The sequence below is a fragment of the Salarias fasciatus genome, unplaced genomic scaffold (genome assembly GCF_902148845.1).
Source record: "Salarias fasciatus unplaced genomic scaffold, fSalaFa1.1, whole genome shotgun sequence".
Lineage (NCBI taxonomy): Eukaryota > Metazoa > Chordata > Actinopteri > Blenniiformes > Blenniidae > Salarias > Salarias fasciatus.
Window position 1 is genome coordinate 356,620 of NW_021941385.1, and position 22,608 is coordinate 379,227.

General features: G+C 46.6%; 1 protein-coding gene across 1 annotated transcript in view; it reads left to right on the top strand.

Annotated features, from left to right (window-relative positions):
* Window positions 1-18,653, top strand: part of LOC115385426 (dehydrogenase/reductase SDR family member 13-like) — a 56,363-nt gene extending 37,710 nt beyond the window's left edge. Inside the window, exons 4-5 of the mRNA XM_030087417.1 lie at window positions 17,415-17,741; window positions 18,266-18,653. Of these exons, the coding sequence (XP_029943277.1) occupies window positions 17,415-17,741; window positions 18,266-18,522 (584 nt within the window). The 3' untranslated portion in view covers window positions 18,523-18,653. The remainder of the gene's footprint in view (window positions 1-17,414; window positions 17,742-18,265) is intronic.
* Window positions 18,654-22,608: the final 3,955 nt, after the last annotated feature.

The following is a 22,608-nucleotide window of genomic DNA, read 5'->3' on the forward strand; positions in this document are numbered from 1 at the left end:
TCAAAGGCTGGCTTCAGATTTTAACCTTCCGGACCAATTGTTGTCATTGATCTTAGATTTTCTCACTGATCGGGTCCAGCGTGTTCTGGTCTCCTCCCACCACCTCCAACACGGGGTCTCCTCAAGGCTGTGTCCTGTCTCCTCTTCTGTTTATTCTCTACACCAACAACTGCAGATCCGCTGAGGAGAACAGATTTCTGATTAAATTTTCAGACGACACAGTTCTGGTTTCTCTACTGTCACGAAAGGAGGGAAATCATGGTCCTGCTTTAGGCCATTTTGTTAAGTGGTGCGAGGAAAATTACCTTGACTTAAATGTTTTAAAAACTAAGGATATGGTCATTGATTTTAGACGGACTTCCTCCCACAGTGTCAGTGTCATCCATGGAGAAAACGTGGAAATTGTCAATAGTTATAAATATCTGGGCACGGTGATGGATGACAAATTAAGATTTGACATGAACACTGAGCACATTGTCAAACGTGGGCAGCAGCGTACCTACTTGTTGAGAAGGTTGAACTCTTTTAATGTGAACAAAACTCTTTTAAATAATTTTTACTGCTCGTTTATTGAGAGTTTACTCACATTTTCTTTTATCTGTTGGTTTCAATCCTTGTCTGTGAGGGACAAAAACAAACTGCAGAACATTGTCAAGACCTGCTCTAAAATCACAGGTGCTAAACTGAGGGACTTGCTGTCTCTGTGGAGCAGCAGCTGCTGAGTAAAGCTCACAGCATCTTGGCTCAGCCTCTTCATCCTCTGACTCCAGAGTTTATCTTGATGCCTTCTGGACGCCGGTATTTGGCTCCAGCTAGGAAAACTAACCGTTTTTCAAACTCTTTTGTGCCTTCTGCAATCAAATTATTGAATTCCAGCTTCTAAATTGTTATTGTATTGCTTGTTTTAATATTGTTCAACCTGAGTTCCACTTGGGGTTAAACTGAACTGTCTCATGTTGTATTTACATGTGAAACGACTCGAGATGTGCTGCAAACAAATTGCCCTTTGGGATCAATAAAGTTTTCTGAATCTGAATCTGAATCTGAATCTGAATATAACTTGTTAACTCCCGCCCCTTGTCTTCCTAAACGTCTTTAGGTTGCCATAAAAATGAATTAAGTGCTAATAGTATATAAGTATATATATATATATATACACACACACACACACACACACACACATACATATACACATACACATATACATATATACACACATACATACACATACATATATACACATATACATACATACACACATATACACATAAACATACATATTACCATTATCAATACCACCGCCCTTATCACATCATCAACACGTATCAACATATAGAAGGATATCTCCAGTGATTGTAATCAATGGTGCTAATAGTTTATATTTAACTTTAGTTTAAGCATGGTGTTATATGGACCTGCTGCCAGAGGGGGACAGTCCTCAGCCAACAGGACCACCTTATGGAAGTGTCTGTACTGTGCATTAAAAAGACAAGAATTGGGAGTCTACTGCTGGATGGTGGTGGCCTCCCAGCAGCAGAGCCCCCCTTGCCTGCCCGATACTAAAGACTTGTTAAGTGTAATATTTATTATGTATTTGTTTAAGCTTAGCACCATTATCACTTACTATATTGATTTTATGTTTGCAAAGTAAAATAACATGTTATACATTGATAATAGATATAATAACACAACATCAAAGTATTGTGCTTAATTAAGATATAATAGTAGTTGTAGTAATACTAATATCAAGTATCATATGTTGATGATATAATTGTAGTGACAAATGTAGCAGTAGTAGTAATAATATAATAATAATAATGATAGTAATAGTAATAATAATAATACCAATATATGACTGAATATTAAATACTATAATTGACCAGTAATCTAGTAAAATAGTCTTATATAATACATATAACATTCTATTTTAATAGTACCAAATAACATTAAGTAACTGCGTTATAGATAGATATAGATAGCGTTTTATATATATGTCATCTTGATAATGGTGATAATAATGCATACTTCCCATTATTAGCTTAAATAATTGATAATTAAGAACACATTTATGAATCAGCCCAGCACAAAACCTCTGTATCGTGAGAATACCATATTTTTAAATCTGGATTTGAACAGATGAATATTTGGACATTGTTTAAGTTCTGGTCCCAGTTGATTCCAAAGTTTAACTCCACATACAGACACACAGAAGCTCTTTCTGGTGGTCCGCGCTGCTTTAATCTTAAAGTTACCACATCCCCTCAAATTCTAGCCCCCTTCTCTCAGCATAAAAAGCTTTTGGAGATTCACCGGCAGTGTATCTTTACTAGCTTTGAATAGAACCTGGACTGTATAAAACTCAACCAAATCAGGGAGTTTTAAAAGTTTTGCCTGCAAAAGTAAAGTGTTAGTGTGGTCATAATATCCTTCCTTATGTATGATTCTTACTGCATGTTTTTGGAGTATAATGAGGGGATGTAATGCACCTTTGTAATTATTACCCCAAACCTCTACACAGTAGGTTAGATAAGGCAAAACTAATGAGCAATATAATAACAGTAATGCATGATAATCTAAATAGTGTTTAACCTTATTAATGATTGAAATGCTTTTGGAGACTTTACCTTGTATGTGTCTTATGTGGGATTTCCAGGTTATTTTGCTGTCAATAGTTAATCCCAAAATTTTAATTTCCAAAACAGTATCTAAGTCTACACCATCAATATTTATTACGGGGTCTAAATTGACATTGTAGTATCCAAAGAACATTACTTTAGTTTTGCTTAGATTTAAGGAGAATTTGTTAATGTACATCCATGCTTTCAATTTCATTAATTCATTATTTATATTATGGATTAAATCATTATAATCATCATTAGAATGAAATATATTGGTGTCATCTGCAAACAGGATTAGTTTTAGTAATGTAGATACCTGAAATATATCATTAATATATACGAGGGGGTTTACAGTCAGGTCGGCACCACTCCAAGTCGGCCCCGGCCCGGGATACAGTCAACTCGGCATCTCGCCAAGTCGGCATCTCGCCAAGTCGGCCTCGCGGGCGGGGGGGCTCTCGAGTGGCCGAGTTGGTCGGTGCCGACTTGACTGTAAGCTGCTTACCAACTCGGCCAAAAGCGTCTTTCTTTTTTTTTTAATCACGATGGTGGATAATGTACCTGGGAGCTTCATGTTTGACGTCCGAGTAGCTTAGCTACAAGCGCGCAGCGCTTAGCGGCTGTCTGGTCATGTGACCGGTCCCAAGGCATTCTGGGAATCGTAGTGCAGCGATGCCGGCTGCGCCGCGACGATTTGCAGTGTTTTCGTGCCGGCAGCGCCGCCTCTCCTCACGCAGCAGGCAGGGGACTGGAGGACAAACTGCAGAGATGGGATACTCGGACTCGAGACTCGGACTCGACTCGGACTCGAGTCACGATTTTATGACTTTTTGACTCGACTTGATAAAATCAAAAAAAGACTTGGACTTGCTTGGACTCTAAGCTCAGTGACTCTAGACTTGGACTTGACTCGAATCCTTTGACTCGACGAGTCACGTCAAGTCATAATAGTCATTTTAAAAGTGCGATGTATGAACAGGGGTGAAAGTAAGATAAGATTCTTGCAGGAACTGTGCAACTCAAAAAAATGTTTTAGTTTGTGTGCAAAGCATGTGGGGATCGTACAAGACAGATATTGATAAATCCTGCTCTTTTTTGATATCCTTGAAAGCATAATTCATTCATTCATTCATTCATGAATGAATTGAAAGCATAATGTTTTTTTAATTGTTTGAATGTTATTTTGAATGTTTAAATATAATACATATTGTGACGGTGGTTGCAACCTCATAGGTGAAAGTAAGCCGGAACGCACCGGAACGCCGTGCCGTTAAGAAATATCCTGGCCTCTTCTACAGGAACGCCCCGGAACGCCTCTGAAAAGCAACTTTCACTCATGCATACAAAGCGAGCCCTTTCTTTTTTCAAGCAAATTTTACCGAAATGCGTGTAAAATTGATGAATACATAAAACTCATCTCCAGACTACATCTTCTGTGACGTGTTGAACAAGGTTAATGCGCCTGACGAGCACTGGAGCACTCGCTTACCGTGACAGGTTGCAGCTTGTAGCGGCAGTCTCTCGCTGTAGCGTAACGTTAATCCAATGTCCACTGTTGTGTGTTTTTTGTAGACAACAGGGAAGTCATTTTTGCATATTTTTGCATTTTGTTTATTTTTGCAAAATAAACAAAACATAAATTGACATAAACATAAACATAAAATAAACAAGTAATAAATTGTGAGGGTTCACGCGTCATAAAATATTCTCCGTCTCTGTCATGCAGCAGCATCACTCCTTCCGCAAACAAGCACACGTGGAAGTGAGGTAAACTCAATGCTTCTTTTCATTGCATGGCTGGTTGCCTAGGTGATGTAAGGACACTCCCCCCGTCCCCGTCTCAAGAGACAACCAGGACAGGTCAAAAATGCAAAGAAAAATTAAAAAAAACATTTAACTAAAAACAAAAAATAATATATATTGTATATATTGTTGCGGCGACAGGCGCCACTGGGGGCCGCCATACTGTTTGGTACCGCAAGGCATCATGGGAGGGGATTGTTCGGGCCGTTTCAAGATGTATTTCGTGTTAAAATGTGTTAAAATGTACGTCGTTTTGTTATAGGTGTGTTAAGTTATCGTTTTTCTATGTGTTGATGTCTTTTTCCCGTCTTTTTATGTTAAGTTTCATTTACGTTATGTTGGACCAACAGTGAGAAGGGTCGGTGTGAATGATTAACGTGCTCCCAGTAAACATTAGGTGTTACAACAATGGACATTTTGGATGAGCTAAAGAGTGGCAGTCTTTGCCAAACATTGATTCCATTATGAAGAGGTTGCAACCACCGTCACAATATGTATTATATTTAAACATTCAAAATAAAATTCAAACAATTAAAAAAACATTATGCTTTCAATTCATTCATGAATGAATGAATGAATTATGCTTTCAAGGATATCAAAAAAGAGCAGGATTTATCAATACCTGTCTTGTACGATCCCCACATGCTTTGCACACAAACGAAAACATTTTTTTGAGTTGCACAGTTCCTGCAAGAATCTTATCTTACTTTCACCCCTGGGTGAGGGGCAGCATAGACCTCCTCCCATGTTTGATCAAGTAGGTCTGCCTGAAGGACAGCCATGGCTTCAGGTGTTCTATGTCGAAATTAGGGTGTTAATAACGCGTTAACGCACTACTTCCTTAATGCCGACAAATATTTTCATCAGGCGTTAACTTTTGCCGGCAGATCGTTTCAGCCCGCTGGGCAGTCTTCAAGCTCTGAAAACACGCATAATAAAGTCAATTTCCCTTCAACACACAATCTGTCTTAATGAGGCACAATTCGGCGTGACTGAATTTATCCTGCCGTCTCTTTCTGAAGGTCAGAAATAGAATGAAGTTTGAGGAAGTGTGTGCTCATAACAAACTTAGTTTTTCCTCTGCTCTGCTCTTGCTGGTGTGTGTGTTTGGGGGGGCGGGGGGCGGGGGGGGGGGGGGGGGGGGGGCAATCTTGGTAAAGACTTGGTATTTTACGTTTTTAAGTTACTTTAAATCATATTTGATGAATTGTAAAATTATTATTGTTAAATTATGCTATTTGCAAAATTCTTGCAAAAAAACAAGGTCCCTGTCCCCGACTGGGGGCAGGATGATCATTACAGAGTACTTTTGAATTCATTATTGTTTTATGTGCATAATGCGATTAATCGCGAGTAATCGCAGAAAAACTGTGCGAATAATCGCGATTAAGATATTTAATCCTGGGGTTGGGGCTCGTAAGCGAGCGCCTGGTGGCCGGGCCTTTGCTCAAGGGGCCCGGCCGGGCTCAGCCCGAAGGGGTGACGTGGGCCTGACCTCCGGTGGGCTCACCACCCACCGAGGGAACCGTAGGGGCCGGGTGCAGTGTGGATTGGGTGGCAGCCGACGGCAGGGTGCCCGGCGATCCGATCCCCGGCACAGAGACTAGCTCTTGGGACATGGAATGTCACCTTGTTGGGGGGGAAGGAGCCCGAGCTTGTGAGGGAGGTTGAGAGGTACCAGCTAGATATAGTCGGGCTCACCTCCACACATAGCCTGGGCTCTGGAACCCAATCTCTGGAGAAGGGCTGGACTCTCCACTGCTCTGGCGTTGCCCGCGGTGAGAGGCGGCGGGCTGGTGTGGGTTTGCTTATAGCCCCACAGCTCAGCCGCCATGTGTTGGAGTTCACCCCAGTAAACGAGAGGGTTGCATGCCTGCGCCTTCGGGTCGGGGATAGGTGCCTCACTGTTGTTTCGGCTTATGGGCCGAACAGCAGTGCAGAGTACCCGGCCTTCTTGGAGTCCCTGGGAGGGGTGCTGGACAGTGCTCTGACTGGGGACTCCATTGTTCTACTGGGGGACTTCAACGCCCATGTGGGCAGCGACGGTGAGACCTGGAAGGGGGTGATTGGATCGCACGGCCTCCCCGATCTGAACCCGAGTGGTGTTCTGTTATTGGACTTCTGTGCTAGTCACAGTTTGTCCATAACAAACACCATGTTCGAGCACAGGGGGGTCCATAAGTGCACTTGGCACCAGGACACCCTAGGTCGGAGGTCGATGATCGACTTTGTTGTCGTGTCATCTGACCTCCGGTCGCGTGTCTTGGACACTCGGGTGAAGAGAGGGGCAGAGCTGTCGACCAATCACCACCTGGTGATGAGTTGGATTCGCTGGCGGAGGAAGAAACCGGACAGACTTCGCAGACCCAAACGTGTTGTGAGGGTCTGCTGGGAACGTCTGGTGGAACCCTCTGTCAGCAGGGTTTTCAACTCCCACCTCCGGGAGAGCTTCTCTCATGTCCCGAGGGAGGTTGGGGACATTGAGTCCGAGTGGACCATGTTCTCCACCTCTATTGTTGAAGCAGCTGCTCAGAGCTGTGGTCGTAAGGTCTCCGGTGCCTGTCATGGTGGCAACCCCCGAACCTGGTGGTGGACTTCAAGCTGAAGAAGGAGTCCTATCGAGTCTTGTTGGCTCATGGGACTCCCGAAGCAGCTGACAGGTACCGGCAGGCCAAGCGAACTGCAGCCCGAGCAGTTGTGGAGGCAAAAACTCGGGTCTGGGAGGAGTTCAGGAGGCCATGGAGGAGGACTATTGGTCGGCCTCGAAGAAATTCTGGCAAACCGTCCGGCGCCTCAGGAGGAGAAAGCGGGTCTCCGCCAACACTGTTTATAGTGGAGGATCGGAGCTGCTGACCTCAACTGGGGATATTGTTGGACGGTGGAAGAAATACTTTGAGGACCTCCTCAATCCCGTCGCCACGTTTTCCGTAGAGGAAGCAGAGGCTGAGGTCTCAGAGGTGGACTCGTCCATCACCCACGCTGAAGTCACCGAGGTGGTTGGCAAGCTCCTCGGTGGCAAGGCACTGGGGGTGGACGAGATTCGGCCTGAGTATCTTAAGTCTCTGGATGTGCAGGGACTGTCTTGGTTGACACGTCTCTGCAACATCGCGTGGCGGTCGGGGACAGTGCCTCTGGACTGGCAGACCGGGGTGGTGGTCCCCCTGTTTAAAAAGGGGACTGGAGGGTGTACTCCAACTATAGGGGGATCACACTCCTCAGCCTCCCCGGGAAAGTCTATTCCAGGGTACTGGAGAGGAGGATCCGACTGATAGCCGAACCTCGGATCCAGGAGGAACAATGCGGTTTTCGTCCTGTCGTGGAACAGTGGACCAGCTCTTTACCCTCCATAGGGTGCTCGAGGGTTCGCGGGAGTTCGCCCAACCAGTCCACATGTGTTTTGTGGATTTGGAGAAGGCATTCGACCGTGTCCCTCGTGGTGTCTTGTGGGGGGTGCTCCGGGAATACGGAGTCCGGGGCCCCTTGTTAAGGGCCGTCCGGTCTTTGTATGACCGGAGTAGGAGTCTGGTCCGCATTGCCGGCAGTAAGTCAGACCTGTTCCCGGTGCATGTTGGACTCCGGCAGGGCTGCCCTTTGTCACCGGTTCTGTTCATAATCTTTATGGACAGAATTTCTAGGTGCAGCCAGGGGCCGGAGGGGGTCTGGTTCGGGAACCACAGGATTTCATCTCTGCTTTTTGCAGATGATGTTGTCCTGTTGGCTTCATCGAACCCGGACCTACAGCATGCACTGGGGCGGTTCGCAGCCGAGTGTGAAGCGGCAGGGATGAGGATCAGCACCTCCAAATCCGAGGCCATGGTCCTCGACCGGAGGAAGATGGCTTGCCCCCTCCAGGTTGGTGGAGAGACTCTGGCCCAAGTGGAGGAGTTCAAGTATTTTCGGTCTTGTTTACAGTGGGGGACGGATGGAGGTGAGATTGACAGGTGGATCGGTGCAGCGTCTGCAGGGATGCAGTCGTTGTATCGGTCCGTCGTGGTGAAGAAGGAGCTGAGCCGAAAGGCGAAGCTCTCGATTTACCGGTCAATCTACGTTTCCACCCTCACCTATGGTCATGAGCTTTGGGTCATGACCGAAAGGACAAGATCCCGGATACAAGCGGCCGAAATGAGCTTCCTCCGTAGGGTGGCTGGGCGCTCCCTTAGAGACAGGGGGAGGAGCTCAGTCACCAGGGAGGAGCTCGGAGTAGAGCCGCTACTCCTCCACATCGAGAGACACCAGCTGAGGTGGCTCAGACATCTGTTCAGGACGCCTCCTGGACGCCTCCCTGGGGAGGTGTCCCGGGCATGTCCCAACAGGAGGAGACCCCGGGGAAGACCCAGGACACGCTGGAGAGACTATGTCTCTTGGCTGGCCTGGGAACGCCTTGGGATCCTCCCAGAGGAGCTGGAGGAAGTGTCTGGGGACAGGAAGTCTGGGCATCCCTACTGAGACTGCTGCCCCCGCAACCCGGCCCCGGATAAGCGGTAGAAAATGGATGGAAGAAATTTAATCTTTGTCCAGCACTAGTCTAAATACTTTATGATTTACTGTTTTTGAGGCATGTGCCTTTGGTACAAGTTGATGAAAAATGCTAAAAACGGGTAAATGATCACTAACGTCAGCCACAAGTAAACCAGCTGTGATTTCTCTATCTATGTCGTTAGTGAAAATGTTATCTATCAAAGTGGCTGATTTCACTGAAATTCTACTGGGTTTGAGGATCAGTGGAAAAAGATTGTTGGGATACATTGAAGAAATGAAGTCAGATGTTTTTATACTATTATAAGGGTTCAAAGGATTGATATTAAAATCCCCACAGATAATCTTGGTCTTATTTGCCTCCATAAACAGCTTCCCAATGTTTTGATTAAATGTATCTAAACATATAACCATTCTGTGCACAACTTACTTGAATTTTTTTATTGTCTTCAAGTTCGATTTCGACACCTATACATTCCATGATCCCCTCTATGGAGGTGGTTTTACTTTCAACCAACCTACTTCTCAAATTTGAGTCAACATACAAGGCAACCCCCCCCCCCCCCCCCACACTTCTTTTCCCATCTCTATTTAATATATATAATTCATATCCATTCAATTCGACATCTAACCCCTTTTTTACATCTAACCATGTCTCAGACATAGCAATGACACTGAATTTTTTAAACCTATTTAGGAATACTTTTAAATCATTATAATTTTTGTAAAGGCTTCTACAGTTTAAGTGTATAACTGTGAAGGTGTTGTTCATTTTGATCTTATTGAATTGTTCATTATTATAATACTTACAGCAGTTCATTGAGGGAATAATAAAATTGTTATCCGGGTCTATGTCAGAACCAAACTCATTGCTTTTGTAATCCATAGAGTCAAGTGTGTCTAGTTGTAAATTGTCATAGAGTGTGTGTAGAGCACTAGTATATGGTTCATATTTATCATCATCAGTTATGTTAAAGTCACCAAAAATACCTCTTGCATCATTTAAATCCTCATCACTGTTTTTTATCATACAATATAATCGAGGTTGTTTACAATGAGATATATTATGATGAAATAGGATTCACGCACACATCCACACACAGTACAAACATACACATAAGATTTCGCAAGAGCTTCCAAACGCTCTTAGTGTGTGCTGGGAGTGTTGAAACGTCTTCAGTCTATCAGAGAGAAAATCAACAAAAAATCCAATGGACCACTGACTTTCTACAAAAATCTTAAAGGACCTGTATCCTGCTTTTTTAGCTCGTCCAAACCCTATTATTGGCATTAACATGGTAATAGTTTATTTTTTGGTGCTAAGGAAAAGTCATTTTGTGTTAAATAAAGGATTTTCGGAGGTTAATTCTGAAACCCGGAAGAGAAAACTCTCCGTTTCACTGAACATCCCGCCTCTCCCCCTGTGGACTTTGACTGACAGCTGCTTCAACCAATCAGAGCTTCGTTAGTGTCTCTAAGGGTTAGCTTTAGCTCTTTAGCTCTAGTTTCTCTACACGCAAAGACACACGAAAACGTCTTTTCCTGTTAGAAACTCACCAAGCGCAGACCCTCCAGACCCTTCAGACCCTCCAGACCCTTCAGACCCTCCAGACCCTTCAGACCCTCCAGACCCTCCAGACCCTCCAGACCCTCCAGACCCTTCAGACCCTCCAGACCCTTCAGACCCTCCAGACCCTTCAGACCCTCCAGACCCTCCAGACTCTTCAGACCCTCCAGACCCTCCAGACCCTCCAGACCCTTCAGACCCTCCAGACCCTTCAGACCCTCCAGACCCTTCAGACCCTCCAGACCCTCCAGACTCTTCAGACCCTCCAGACCCTTCAGACCCTCCAGACCCTCCAGACCCTCCAGACCCTCCAGACCCTCCAGACCCTTCAGACCCTCCAGACCCTTCAGACCCTCCAGACCCTCCAGACCCTCCAGACCCTTCAGACCCTCCAGACCCTTCAGACCCTCCAGACCCTCCAGACCCTCCAGACCCTCCAGACCCTCCAGACCCTTCAGACCCTTCAGACCCTCCAGACCCTCCAGACCCTTCAGACCCTCCAGACCCTTCAGACCCTCCAGACCCTCCAGACTCTTCAGACCCTCCAGACCCTTCAGACCCTCCAGACCCTCCAGACCCTCCAGACCCTCCAGACCCTCCAGACCCTCCAGACCCTTCAGACCCTCCAGACCCTCCAGACCCTTCAGACCCTCCAGACCCTCCAGACCCTCCAGACCCTCCAGACCCTTCAGACTCTTGCTCTTGCTTGATTGTTGCTTTCAGACGATGGTTAAAGTTTATCTCCGTAATCGGAGACACAAAAAGCAGCAATGCTGATTGCCGAGGGCCTGGGGGGGGGGGGGGCGGGGAGGTCTCCTCAGTGGAAAATGTGAATCAGCTGCTGCTGGTCAGAGGAGAGTGGGGTGTTGTCTGCGGGGGTTGGGGTGGGAGAAGAGTGGTGGGAGGAGTTCAACTTTTGTGACGTACTTAGGTTTGAAGAGTTTCAAACAAGCTGTTTTCTCCCTGAAGGGAGGGGCTGCTGTAGAGAGCAGCAGACTGAAGAGATTACTCAGACATGTGGATGAAGGCAAATAACCTTTTGGGGGTGGTTTTTAAGGGAATTCAACTTTGGGGCATGGTAAAAACCTTAAAAAAGTGGATTTTGCATGATATAGGTCCTTTAATTTGCTGGAATCTCATTTTTATATAGTTCAACAGCAAAAATGGAGCAAGAGGAAAGGAATTTTCACAGTCTTCATAAAGTAACAGTTTTCCCAGCCAATGTGAAAAAAACTAAAAATAATAGTTGGTCCTCCATCCAGTCCATAAGTTTCTGCAGATGTCAGGTTTAGAAAGAATCTGTTGCATTATTTGCAGAGTTGGGTATGTAACGACAAGTAACTAACGTTACAAGTAGTTAAAGGGGAACGGTCGTTTTTACAATCTGGACCTTATTTCACATTCGTCACAACAACATTTACTCACCCGTTTGACTTTCGTGTGATTTGCAGTTGGTTCGGAGATAATTAGCTCCTCCCATATCCATATAACGGCGGCGGGCGGGGCACCGACATGCAGCCGTTACAGACGCTCTTTTCTCTTATGTTTGTTGTGGTGTGGTAGATACATGTACATTTATTAAGTCAGCATCACTTAGCGCTACTGGGAAGTCTGTAAACCGGCTAGATTGAGCAACTCTCCGGGAACTCTGAAGCGATGATGTCATCACTCTGCGCCGTGGCGCACATTCATTCTGTTTGTTTACATGGAAGCAGCGTCTCTGCTCTGCAGTCAGACCACGGCATCTCCATCGGCTTGTTTAGGCAGTCAGAGTTTATTTTCAGCTGGTTGTAACTTTGGTACAATGGTTCCAGTGTGCAGACATCCTGCTGTGAAAGTAAAATGACCAGCTGGACGTCACTGAGCTCACAGGCTCCCACTGCGTGACGGGATTTATTGAAGCTATGGCTAATAGCGCTCAACACGGACCCCAGCATCAAAGTTCCAACTTTACCACATTTGGATTATCGGGGGTGTAGTGCCCACTTCACATCGGAGGACTTCTTCCCAGTTCAGGAATGAAATGAAGGCCAGAAGATCCAGAGAATGAACCTCAAAAAGAATGCCATTCCAGCGGCTGCAGGAGGAGAGCAGGTCGAGGTAACAAGACGCTAACGCTATTCATTTTTTTCTTTACTAATGTCTAGACCAGGGGTCGGCAATTAGCGGCCCGCGGGCCAAATGTGGCCCGCCGAACCGTTCAATCCGGCCCGCGAGAGGATTCCAACACGCGCGCGCACAAACCCACGCATTACCCCGGGCCCTCCAGCGGACAGCCACACCCCTGTTGGAGTGCGATGTCTGTCATTGTGTTGCAATAGACAATCTTTGAAGGATGTGTTGTTTAGTTGTGGTTTCCGGTTTGTCACTGAAAAATAAAGAGGAGTGGCACCTCGTTTGGTGAACAGAGAGCGCAAGTGAGTGCGCGGCGAGCGGCCGGCGGCGAACGTTTCCAGGGAAAAATCAGCGCGCCCGTCGACTTGCACTGCCACTCGCTGCCGCCCGCCACCCGCCGCTCCATCGCTCGTCGTTCGAGTTGGTTGAAATAGCGAATGGCCCAGGACAGCCTGTCAGCGTGGAGGGCTTCACGGACGTGCTGACGCAGGGCAGCAGGACTCCGACCACGCAAAACAGTTGGCATGATGCCAAGGCAAGCGGCGTGCGCGATCTCACTTGTTCACCGCTTCTGGTGGAAACCGGGCGTCAGCCTGAAGCAGCGCTGGAACCGACCGTCCGGCAGCTCCTGCAGACGGTGGAACTCACCGAGCTCAGACCGCCTCCAGGGCAGCAGGCAGCCAGAGGCCGGCGCCTCGCTGCAGCCGGAGCTGACTTCCTCATGCCAGATACAGAGCAGCGACGGTGGCAGGCGGAGCATCTCAATCTCAATCTTTATTTGTAAAAGCACTTCTCATATTCATAAAAGTGCTGAACAGTAAAAACAGTCATAAAAACAAAAAATAACAAAACCCGCACCATCGATCAGTATGCGCGCTCTCGCACACACACATACACACACACAGACAGCCGGGTGCACACAGGACTGTGGGACAAACAGAAGAGTCCTGTCCTCTGCTGCTGCAGGAGACGTGAGGAGGAGCTGTGATGTTTCTGCAGGATGTTCTGTGTTGCATATTTGTAGCAGCGTGACGCGTCCCGCGAATGAATTCACACAGCAGCGATAAAAGTCGGGCGTCTAAGCGCGGCTTGGTGTCATTTGTTGTGCGAATGCAATTGCGTGAAACACGACCGCTGCACCCCCCCCCCCCCCCCCCTGCCCCTCCAGTCCGCTAGCCCGGAGACCCCTTGGCCCGCGATTGAAGTGCCCCCAAAAAAAGTGGCCCGCCGCCAAATCTAATTGCCGACCCCTGGTCTAGAGGCTGGATGTTTACTGTTTAGTTCATTTGAGCAACAGCAAAGGATGATACAAGTATATCTGTCAATGACAAGAGTTGTACATAAACAGTACAATATTCTGTACACTGTTGCTCAAAAGGAGTAGGAACAAGTTTATAACATTCTAGCCAACTGTAGACATTAGTAAAGGAAAAAATGAATATTATCAGCATCACGTTACCTCGACCTGCTCTCCTCCTGCAGCCGCTGGATGGCATTCTTTTTGAGGTTCATTCTCTGGATCTTCTGGCCTTCATTTCATTCCTGAACTGGGAAGAAGTCCTCCGATGTGAAGTGGGCACTACACACCCGATAATCCAAATGTGGTAAAGTTGGAACTTTGATGCTGGGGTCCGTGTTGAGCGCTATTAGCCATAGCTTCAATAAATCCCGTCACGAAGTGGGAGCCTGTGAGCTCAGTGACGTCCAGCTGGTCATTTCACTTTCACAGCAGGATGTCTGCACACTGGAACCATTGTACCAAAGTTACAACCAGCTGAAAATAAACTCTGACTGCCTAAACAAGCCGATGGAGATGCCGTGGTCTGACTGCAGAGCAGAGACGCTACTTCCATGTAAATAAACAGAATGAATGTGCGCCACGGCGCAGTGTGATGACATCATCGCTTCAGAGTTCCTGGAGAGTTGCTCAATCCAGCCGGTTTACAGACTTCCCAATAGCGCTAAGTGATGCTGACTTAAAGCGATACTTCAACATTTTGGCAAATTGGCCCATCTAGGGCAATTCGGTAGTCATTTAGAACAGCATACTTACTTTTTTTGTGAGGGCGATCTGTTGTTTATTCAGCGGTGCGTCTGAGGAGAGCTTCACGGCGGACATAATGGAAGTGGACGGTACAGCTGCTTCCCTCGTCAAACTCATCAAATACACAATCCAACAACCCCAAAACACACTTTGGTGGACACGTTATAATCCGCACATTCACTACGCTGTGGAACACCAACAAATAATATTGTAGCATTACGACATTGAAGCAAATATTGGGAACTACTTTTTCTTTTGAGATCACTACGCCCAGACGCCATGTTTAGTAAGTAGTTCCGTCTTAGCAATCTTCGCAAAAAAACGCTCAATCTCGTAATTTTGCATTAATATTTCACAGCGTAGTGAATGTGGGGATTATAACGTGTCCACCAAAGTGTGTTTTGGGGTTGTTGGATTATGTTGGATTGATGAGTTTGACGAGGGAAGCTACTGTACCGTCCACTTCCATTATGTCCGCCGTGAAGCTCTCCTCAGACTCACCGCTGAATAAACAACAGCTCGCCCTCACAAAAAAAGTAAGTATGCTGTTCTAAATGACTACCGAATTGCCCTAGATGGGCCAATTTGCCAAAATGTTGAAGTATCGCTTTAATAAATGTACATGTATCTACCACCCCACAACAAACATAAGAGAAAAGAGCGTCTGTAACGGCTGCATGTCGGCGCCCTGCCCACTGCCTTATATGGATATGGGAGGAGCTAATTATCTCCGAACCAACTGCAAATCACACGAAAGTCAAACGGGTGAGTCAATGTTGTTGTGACGAATGTGAAATAAGGTCCAGATTGTAAAAATGACCGTTCCCCTTTAAATTACTTTTGATGGGAACGAGTAGTGTAACGGCACTACTCCTTCTAGACTGGTAGTTAAACTAGCGTTACAAATGAAACGCTACGATCGTTACTTTTACAATGACTGCAAACAGAGCAACCAAAATATTATTACTTAAGCGGAGTTCTTTTTATTACCACCAGTAGATGAACGGTGGCCATGCGAGCAGCTGCTCGCTATCTCTTCCGGGTCAGGGCTGATGGAAGCGTGAAGGTAAAATTGGTTGCCTGATATAAACCTGTGCCCCACTGACACACTGCACTCCCTCCTGCTGTAAATGCTGCTTTTAAAGGAACACTCCGAAGATCAGGGACCCACGCCCTTTCCCTGTCATTGACAAAGTTAGACAAGCTCATACCTTGTGTCTCTGGTCCGGCTGGTTCCCAGCTGTTAGCATCGTAGCTAGCTTAGCTCGAAGTTTAGCTGGAAGTCAATCAGAGCCGGACTACGCAAGTGGACAAAATCCTCCGTCCAGTGGTCCAGGGGACGGCGTATCAGCACGTGAAGTCAATCCGAATGGCTATAAAACATTTTAAAAGACGTGTTTTCTTTTCAATAAGTTAAAATAACGTGTTGATCCACAGACCGGGGCAGCGCAGCGCTCTGGAAGGAAACACCGGAGCACAGCTCCGCGGAGCGCTATGCAGTAACGAGTAGTGTAACTTCTTTACTATTTCAATGGAGTCATCAAGTAGTGTAAGGCACTACTTTTTTCAAAAGTAACGAGTAACAGTAACTCTTTACTTTTTTGAGTAACGGACCCCAACTCTGATTATTTGTACTGGTCGAGGTCTGTCAGTTCTCTCTGTTAGTCAGAATTACTTTGGCTTGTTCAGGGGTCCTTTCATATCAGTGAACACTTTACCATTCCTCATCCACGTTGCTTTGATCTTGTTTCTTTTCAGAAGGTGAGCATTTCTTGCGATCTCGGCATCTTCTTGGTGAGGTGTTTGTTCAGGTAGACGTCTGAACCCTGTAGTTTCCTTCCCTGGCGTAGAAGCTCCATTTTATGCTTGCGGTTGACGAAACGCAGTAACACAGCAGGCTTTGTCTCGTCTCTCCTCGGGAGAGTGTGGCACGCCGCGATGTGGTTCGCGTCCACGATGATGTCCTTTTCGGCAAGAAAACGCAGCACTTGACTTTCCAGTGTTAGCAGATCGGCGGCGTCCGCATCCTCACTCACATTTCTTCCGTTCTCTCGCGTTCGAGCGAGGTTTAACATGAAGCCCGGTGATAATCACATCCTCGATTCGAGTGTATTGCTCCAGATTGTCAATCGTCCTTTCAAGCTCAGTTATGGTTTTGTCCTTTTCCGCGATTGTTAGCTTGAGTTGTTTGACTTCATCAAACAGCTACATGAGCTTGGTCAGCTGTTGAGTTCCCTTCATCAGCTCACCCGACATGCTGTCCAACGATTTACAGATTTCCTCCGTTCCTCCGTCATTTTCATTCCCCTGTGCTTTCTTGGGTGGCATTGTGTCAGTTTTCCGTGATGTTTCAGTTTACACACGGCTTCGATTGCAGAACACTTTGGTTTTGGTTTGTCAGAACGCAGCGGTCTCACTGGGTGCCGCCATCATTCCTTCAGCAGACACAGGGCACCGTCTGAATAGACTGACCGTCCAAGTCACTCAGCATTCTGCTGGCCCTATTGTGTTTATTGTATCTGACCTTTTATCTATTCCTATATCTCTGAAGTTATGTGTTATCTATTATATACTGTTTATATGATCTTTTATTTCCATGTGTATTTCTGATCTTTATATGACTCCATTACTGTGATACACTTTGTGATGGATGTTCTGTGAAAAGTGCTATACAGATAAATTTTACTTAATTACTTACAACCATAATTTTAAAGATAAGATCTTTAAATGTTGTTTGACCTAATTTTGTTTTGCCAGAACTCTCACTGAGTGAAGCACTCTGCTTTTGTAGGTGTGATGTGTTCAGGATACACTGAGGACGGCTTTGGCATGGCTTTTGGGGTAAATCATCTGGGGCACTTCCTGCTCACCACACTGCTCCTGGAGAAGCTGCAGCAGTGTGGACCAAGTCGAGTGGTGACGGTCACTGCTTTCCTGAGCTGCTTTGCAGATATCAATTTACCTTTTTTAACTTCCAAAAAGGATTTTGTCTTAGGTCATTCTGCCTGGAACAGCTACAAAAGCTACTGTAGCAGCAAGTTGTGTAATATGCTTTTCATCCGAGAGTTGGCCAACAGACTGGAGGGCACCAACGTCTCCTGCTACTGCGTACACCCAGGTAGTATTTCCTCAGTACAGGAACTCAAATAATGTTCTCAATTGAATCGTTTAGTTCGTCATACGTCATACGTCCGTCCGTCCGTCCGTCCGTCCGTCCGTCCGTCCGTCCGTCCGTCTGTCTGTCTGTCTGTCTGTCTGTCTGTCCGTCTGTATACCTGTCTTTCTGCCTGCCTGCCTGTCTATGTGTCTCTGTCTGTCTGTACATACGTCCTGCAGTCCTGCATATTTCTATGTTTGCCAGCTCCAACAGACCTGAATTTAATGTAATGTACCATAGTGGAGGTCTGCAGAAATTCTGATACGGAACCAATCGATACAATCTGGTGTGTTGAAGCAACTGAAGCAACCAGGTGTGTTGAAGCAACCATTAAAGCCATGCAGGACTGTGGCCCGGACACAGTAAACGTAATAATGACAGTTTATTAGATCAGTTGTGATCCCTGAAAATCCCTATCTGTGGATCTCTCTACTGCAGAGGTAAAGTAGTGTTTCACATGTGTGTGCGCCTTCTGTTATTTGCAGGAGTCATGTATACGGAACTGTGTCACAGCATCAGTCCAACTCTTCAGCTTCTGCTCAGGCCCTTTGCAAAGATGTTCTTCCTGGACCCTGAAGGAGGATCTCAGACTGTCCTGCACTGCGCCCTGCAGGAGGGCATCGAGCCCTTCAGCGGTCGCTATTTCGTCAACTGTTCTCTTCAGCAAACTGGTGCCAAAGGACAAGATGATGTTCTTGCAAAAAAGCTTTGGGAATTGAGTGAGAGGTTCACTCGTTTATGATGAGAGATTCAACTTCATCCAGAAACAGTAATTCCTCATGTCAGCACATGTTTATATTAAAGATGTGTGTGTGTGTGTGTGTGTGTGTGTGTGTGTGTGTGTGTGTGTGTGTGTGTGTGTGTGTGTGTGTGTGTGTGTGTGTGTGTGTGTGTGTGTGTGTGTGGTGTATATTAGGGCTGGGCACGTTCATGGCCTATATATATATATATACAGTATATATGTATATATTAGGGGTGGGACGAGACGCCATGACTGCATTTGCATTTCATGCCACTAGGTGTGCTGTTTGCATGTTCAACCTTATTTCACACAGACACCACAGAGGAAGAAGGGCTGCAGGCTGCAGGCTCTCTCTACATGCTGTTAGAAGAAGAGTGTGAGCCGGCAAGACGTGGTGAAATGTTCATTGATGCGATGCAGCGTTTTTTCAATAAAAGAGAAGAACTGAACGATCGTTTCCGCACATTTTCTTTACGTCGTATCAATTAAACTGTATCACAAGTAGTTTGTGGACTCAAAAGACCAAGATTCCTTGCAGATAGAACATGCGCAGAACAGTATTTCATGTCCCTTTCGACCGGGTTTTTAAATATGAAAATGACCATATTCAGGGTTTTGCACGTGCTTATATGGCTGTGCGCCATGTAATGTATCATTCCGTCAATATTCCAGTTAATAAAGAGTTATTGCCTGCATATAAAGGTACTCAATCTCGTGGCATTCGATCTCGCGAGATCTCGTGACACGGGATCTCGTCCCATCCCTATTTTATATATATATATATATATATATATATATATATATATATATATATATATACATATGTATATATATATATATATATATATATATATATATGTGTATATATTGTTGATGAATAACAGTGTGTTCAGTGTCCTCCTCTCCACCACAGCCTCCACAGTGTCCAGTTTGCAGCCAATCACGGAGCCAGCTTTCCTGATCAGTTTGTTGAGTCTGGTGGAATCACCAGCTCCAATGCTGCTCCCCCAGAGAACCACAGAAAAGAATAGAACCCTGGCCCCCACAGACTGGTAGAACATCTCCAACATCTGGCTGCACACGGTGAAGGATCTCAGCTTCCTCAGGAAGTAGAGTCTGCTCCTCCCTTTCTTGTACACGGCGTCGATGTTGGATTTCCAGTCTAGTCTGTTGTTGATTTCGATGCCCAGCAGTGTTGCCAGATTGGGCGGGTTCCCGCCCATTTGGGTATTTTCACAGCTTCACTACTTCCTGAAAATAGCTGTGCACATTAATTTCCTGTCTTACATTATTGGCCAAACTGATTGATCCAGGTGTTTCTGGTTTAGACTGCTGCAACAAGACACACCTGGATTTATCATTTTGGCCAATAATGCAAGACAGGAAATGAATGTGCACAGTTAATTTCAGGAAGTAGCTGTGAAAATGGCCCATTGGGCTACTTTAAAAGTCATTGGGCTGGGAAAAAGAGCCTTGGGCGGGCATGTAAAAATTGGGCTGGTTTTCCTCCTTGGGCTGGAAAAATGAGCCTTGGGCGGGAGCCCAAGTTCCGCAATAGCGGAATTTTTCACGGAAATCACGTCTGTCTGCTCTTCCGCGGCCGGTGCAGAAACGCGACACGCCCCCCTCCACTGTGTACCGCGCTGAGACGACTGCAAGGCGGCAGATACGAAAAACCAGTTGTCTGCAGCAACCATTGTCATCCTCCACAGACTTACTGTGACGTTCAGTGAACAAGCCGTTCGTTTGACGGCTCTTTTAAGTGAACGACGAGAGCCGGTTCACAGCTGTCTGAAAGCCGTTCCTTTCTGCAAATAGTCCACGCTTCCTTCACGTGTCTCCTGAGTGTCTCCTGAGTGTCTCCTGAGTGTCTCCTGAGTCCAGCTGTCACTGCTGCCTTCATGTGAACGACCGAGTTTCAGTTTTCCGCCGCTCGCTCCAGTCACCTGAACGCAGCAGCTAGCTAGCGGAGGAGGAGTGTGTAGAACCCGGAGCGGAGCCGGGGTTTTGGAAGAACTGGTTTCCCTGTTAATTGGCGAGTTCAACGTTCAAAGTAATAAAAAAGAAGAAATGGAACTTGATTCTCCATGAAGGTAAGATAATTTAATTAGGATGTGCGTGTGTGTCCGCGTGTGTGTGCGCGTGCATGTGAGAGCCGCGCTGTGCACATGAGAGAGCAGCTGCTGGTTTTGAAATGCATTGTTTTTGCATTGTGGCAACAGAGAGGTGCTACTTGCGTTGTCTTATACAGCTGTTTATCCTCGTCATGGTCACTATGTGAAGGTTTATGCGCTTAGGAAGTGTTTTCTGTTGTGTGTGTAATGTTTTGGCGCTGTCTCATGGGTTTGGCCGAATTGGGCTGGTTTTTATAAAAATGGGCGGGTTTTCAGTCGTGCTTGGGCTGGAAACTCCCATGAGGACCTGGCAACACTGATGCCCAGGTACTTGTAGTCCTCCACCTCCTCCACATCCTCTCCCAGAATGCACAGTGGCTGTGAAGGCTTCCAACTTCTTCCTGAAGTTGATCACCATATCTCTGGTTTCGCTGACATTCGGCCTCAGGTGGTTGCGTCCAGCCCACTCCATGAAGTTATCCACCACTGCTCTGTACTCCCCCTCCCCCTCCTCACCAACACACCCAACAACAGCTGAGTCACCAGAGAATTTCTGCAGGTGGCATGACTCAGAGTTATACTGAAAATCAGTGGTGTGTGAGGTGAAGAGGAGGGGGGGGGGGGGGGGGGGGGGGGCACAGCCCCCTGCGGAGCTGCTGCATCACTCTGACCACCGCATCAGACAGAACACTGCCCAGATGGACATGCGGTGGTCTGCCTGTCAGGTAGTCAGCATGGAGGAGTCGACACCCATCCCCCGCAGCTTCTGGCTCAGCAGCACTGGAGAAATCAAAGAATGTGATTCTCACAGTGCTGCCTCCCCATCCAGATGCACATGAGCTGCAGCAGGTCGATCACAACGTCGTCAACTCCGGGGCTGGCGAGCAAACCGTAGAGGGTCTGGGATCGCTTTCACCTGCGGCCTCAGGTGGGACAAGACCAGCCTCTCCAGCACCTTCATCAGATGGGAAGTGAGGGCCACTGGTCGGGAGCCGTTGGGGTCCGATGGGGTCGACTTCTTGGGGACAGTAACCGGGCAGGACGTCTTTCACAGCACCGGAACTCTCTCCTGACGTTGTAGAGGAGCTGGATGACAGCAGACAGCGGACTGGCTGGCAAATACAGGTATAATTTAAATTCTTGTCAAAATACTTAGTTTAAACAAACAATATTTACTGTACCTCTTCATAAATACAACATTAAAAGAAACGCAGTATAAAATTATTTACAGTGCAACACCGCCACCTATAGGATTTTAAATGACATTCCATGTACATATAACACCATCCATTACAGTGATCGACATCAGAAAGAAGAGGAAGCCTTCACAGCCACAGTGCATTCTGGGACAGGATGTGGATGAGGTGTGGGACTACAAATACCTGGGCATCGAAATCAACAACAGACGAGACTGGAAATCCAACACAGACACTGTGAACAGGAAGGGGAGGAGCAGGAAGCTGAGATCCTTCAGCGTGTGCAGCCAGATGTTGGCGACGTTCTCCCAGTCTGTTCTCCAGGGTTCTCTTCTTTGCTGTGGCTTGTTGAGTGAGCAGCGTTGGAGCCAGCAACTCTGTTGAGACTTCAGGAAAGCTGCTTTGTGATTGGCTGCAAACTGGACACTGTGGAGGCTGTGGTGAAAAGGAGGACACTGAACACACTGCTACCCATCATGGAGAACCCCGACCCCCCCCCCCACACACACACACACACACACACACACTGGACAGACAGCAGAGCTCCTTCTCCAGCAGACGGATACAGCTCAGCTGTCACAAGGACAGATACAGGAACTCACCCCTGATACTGGCCATCACTCTTTACAGTAACTCTCACCTGGCCAACAGAGGAAGCTCAAAGTGGTGTGCAGCACAGGCTCTGTTTCTCCAGACAGCTGTCTTACTATCCCAGCACTCTTATTTTTCTTTTACCCTGCTCTGCACATACCGCTTTTCTTTTATCAGCACATTTC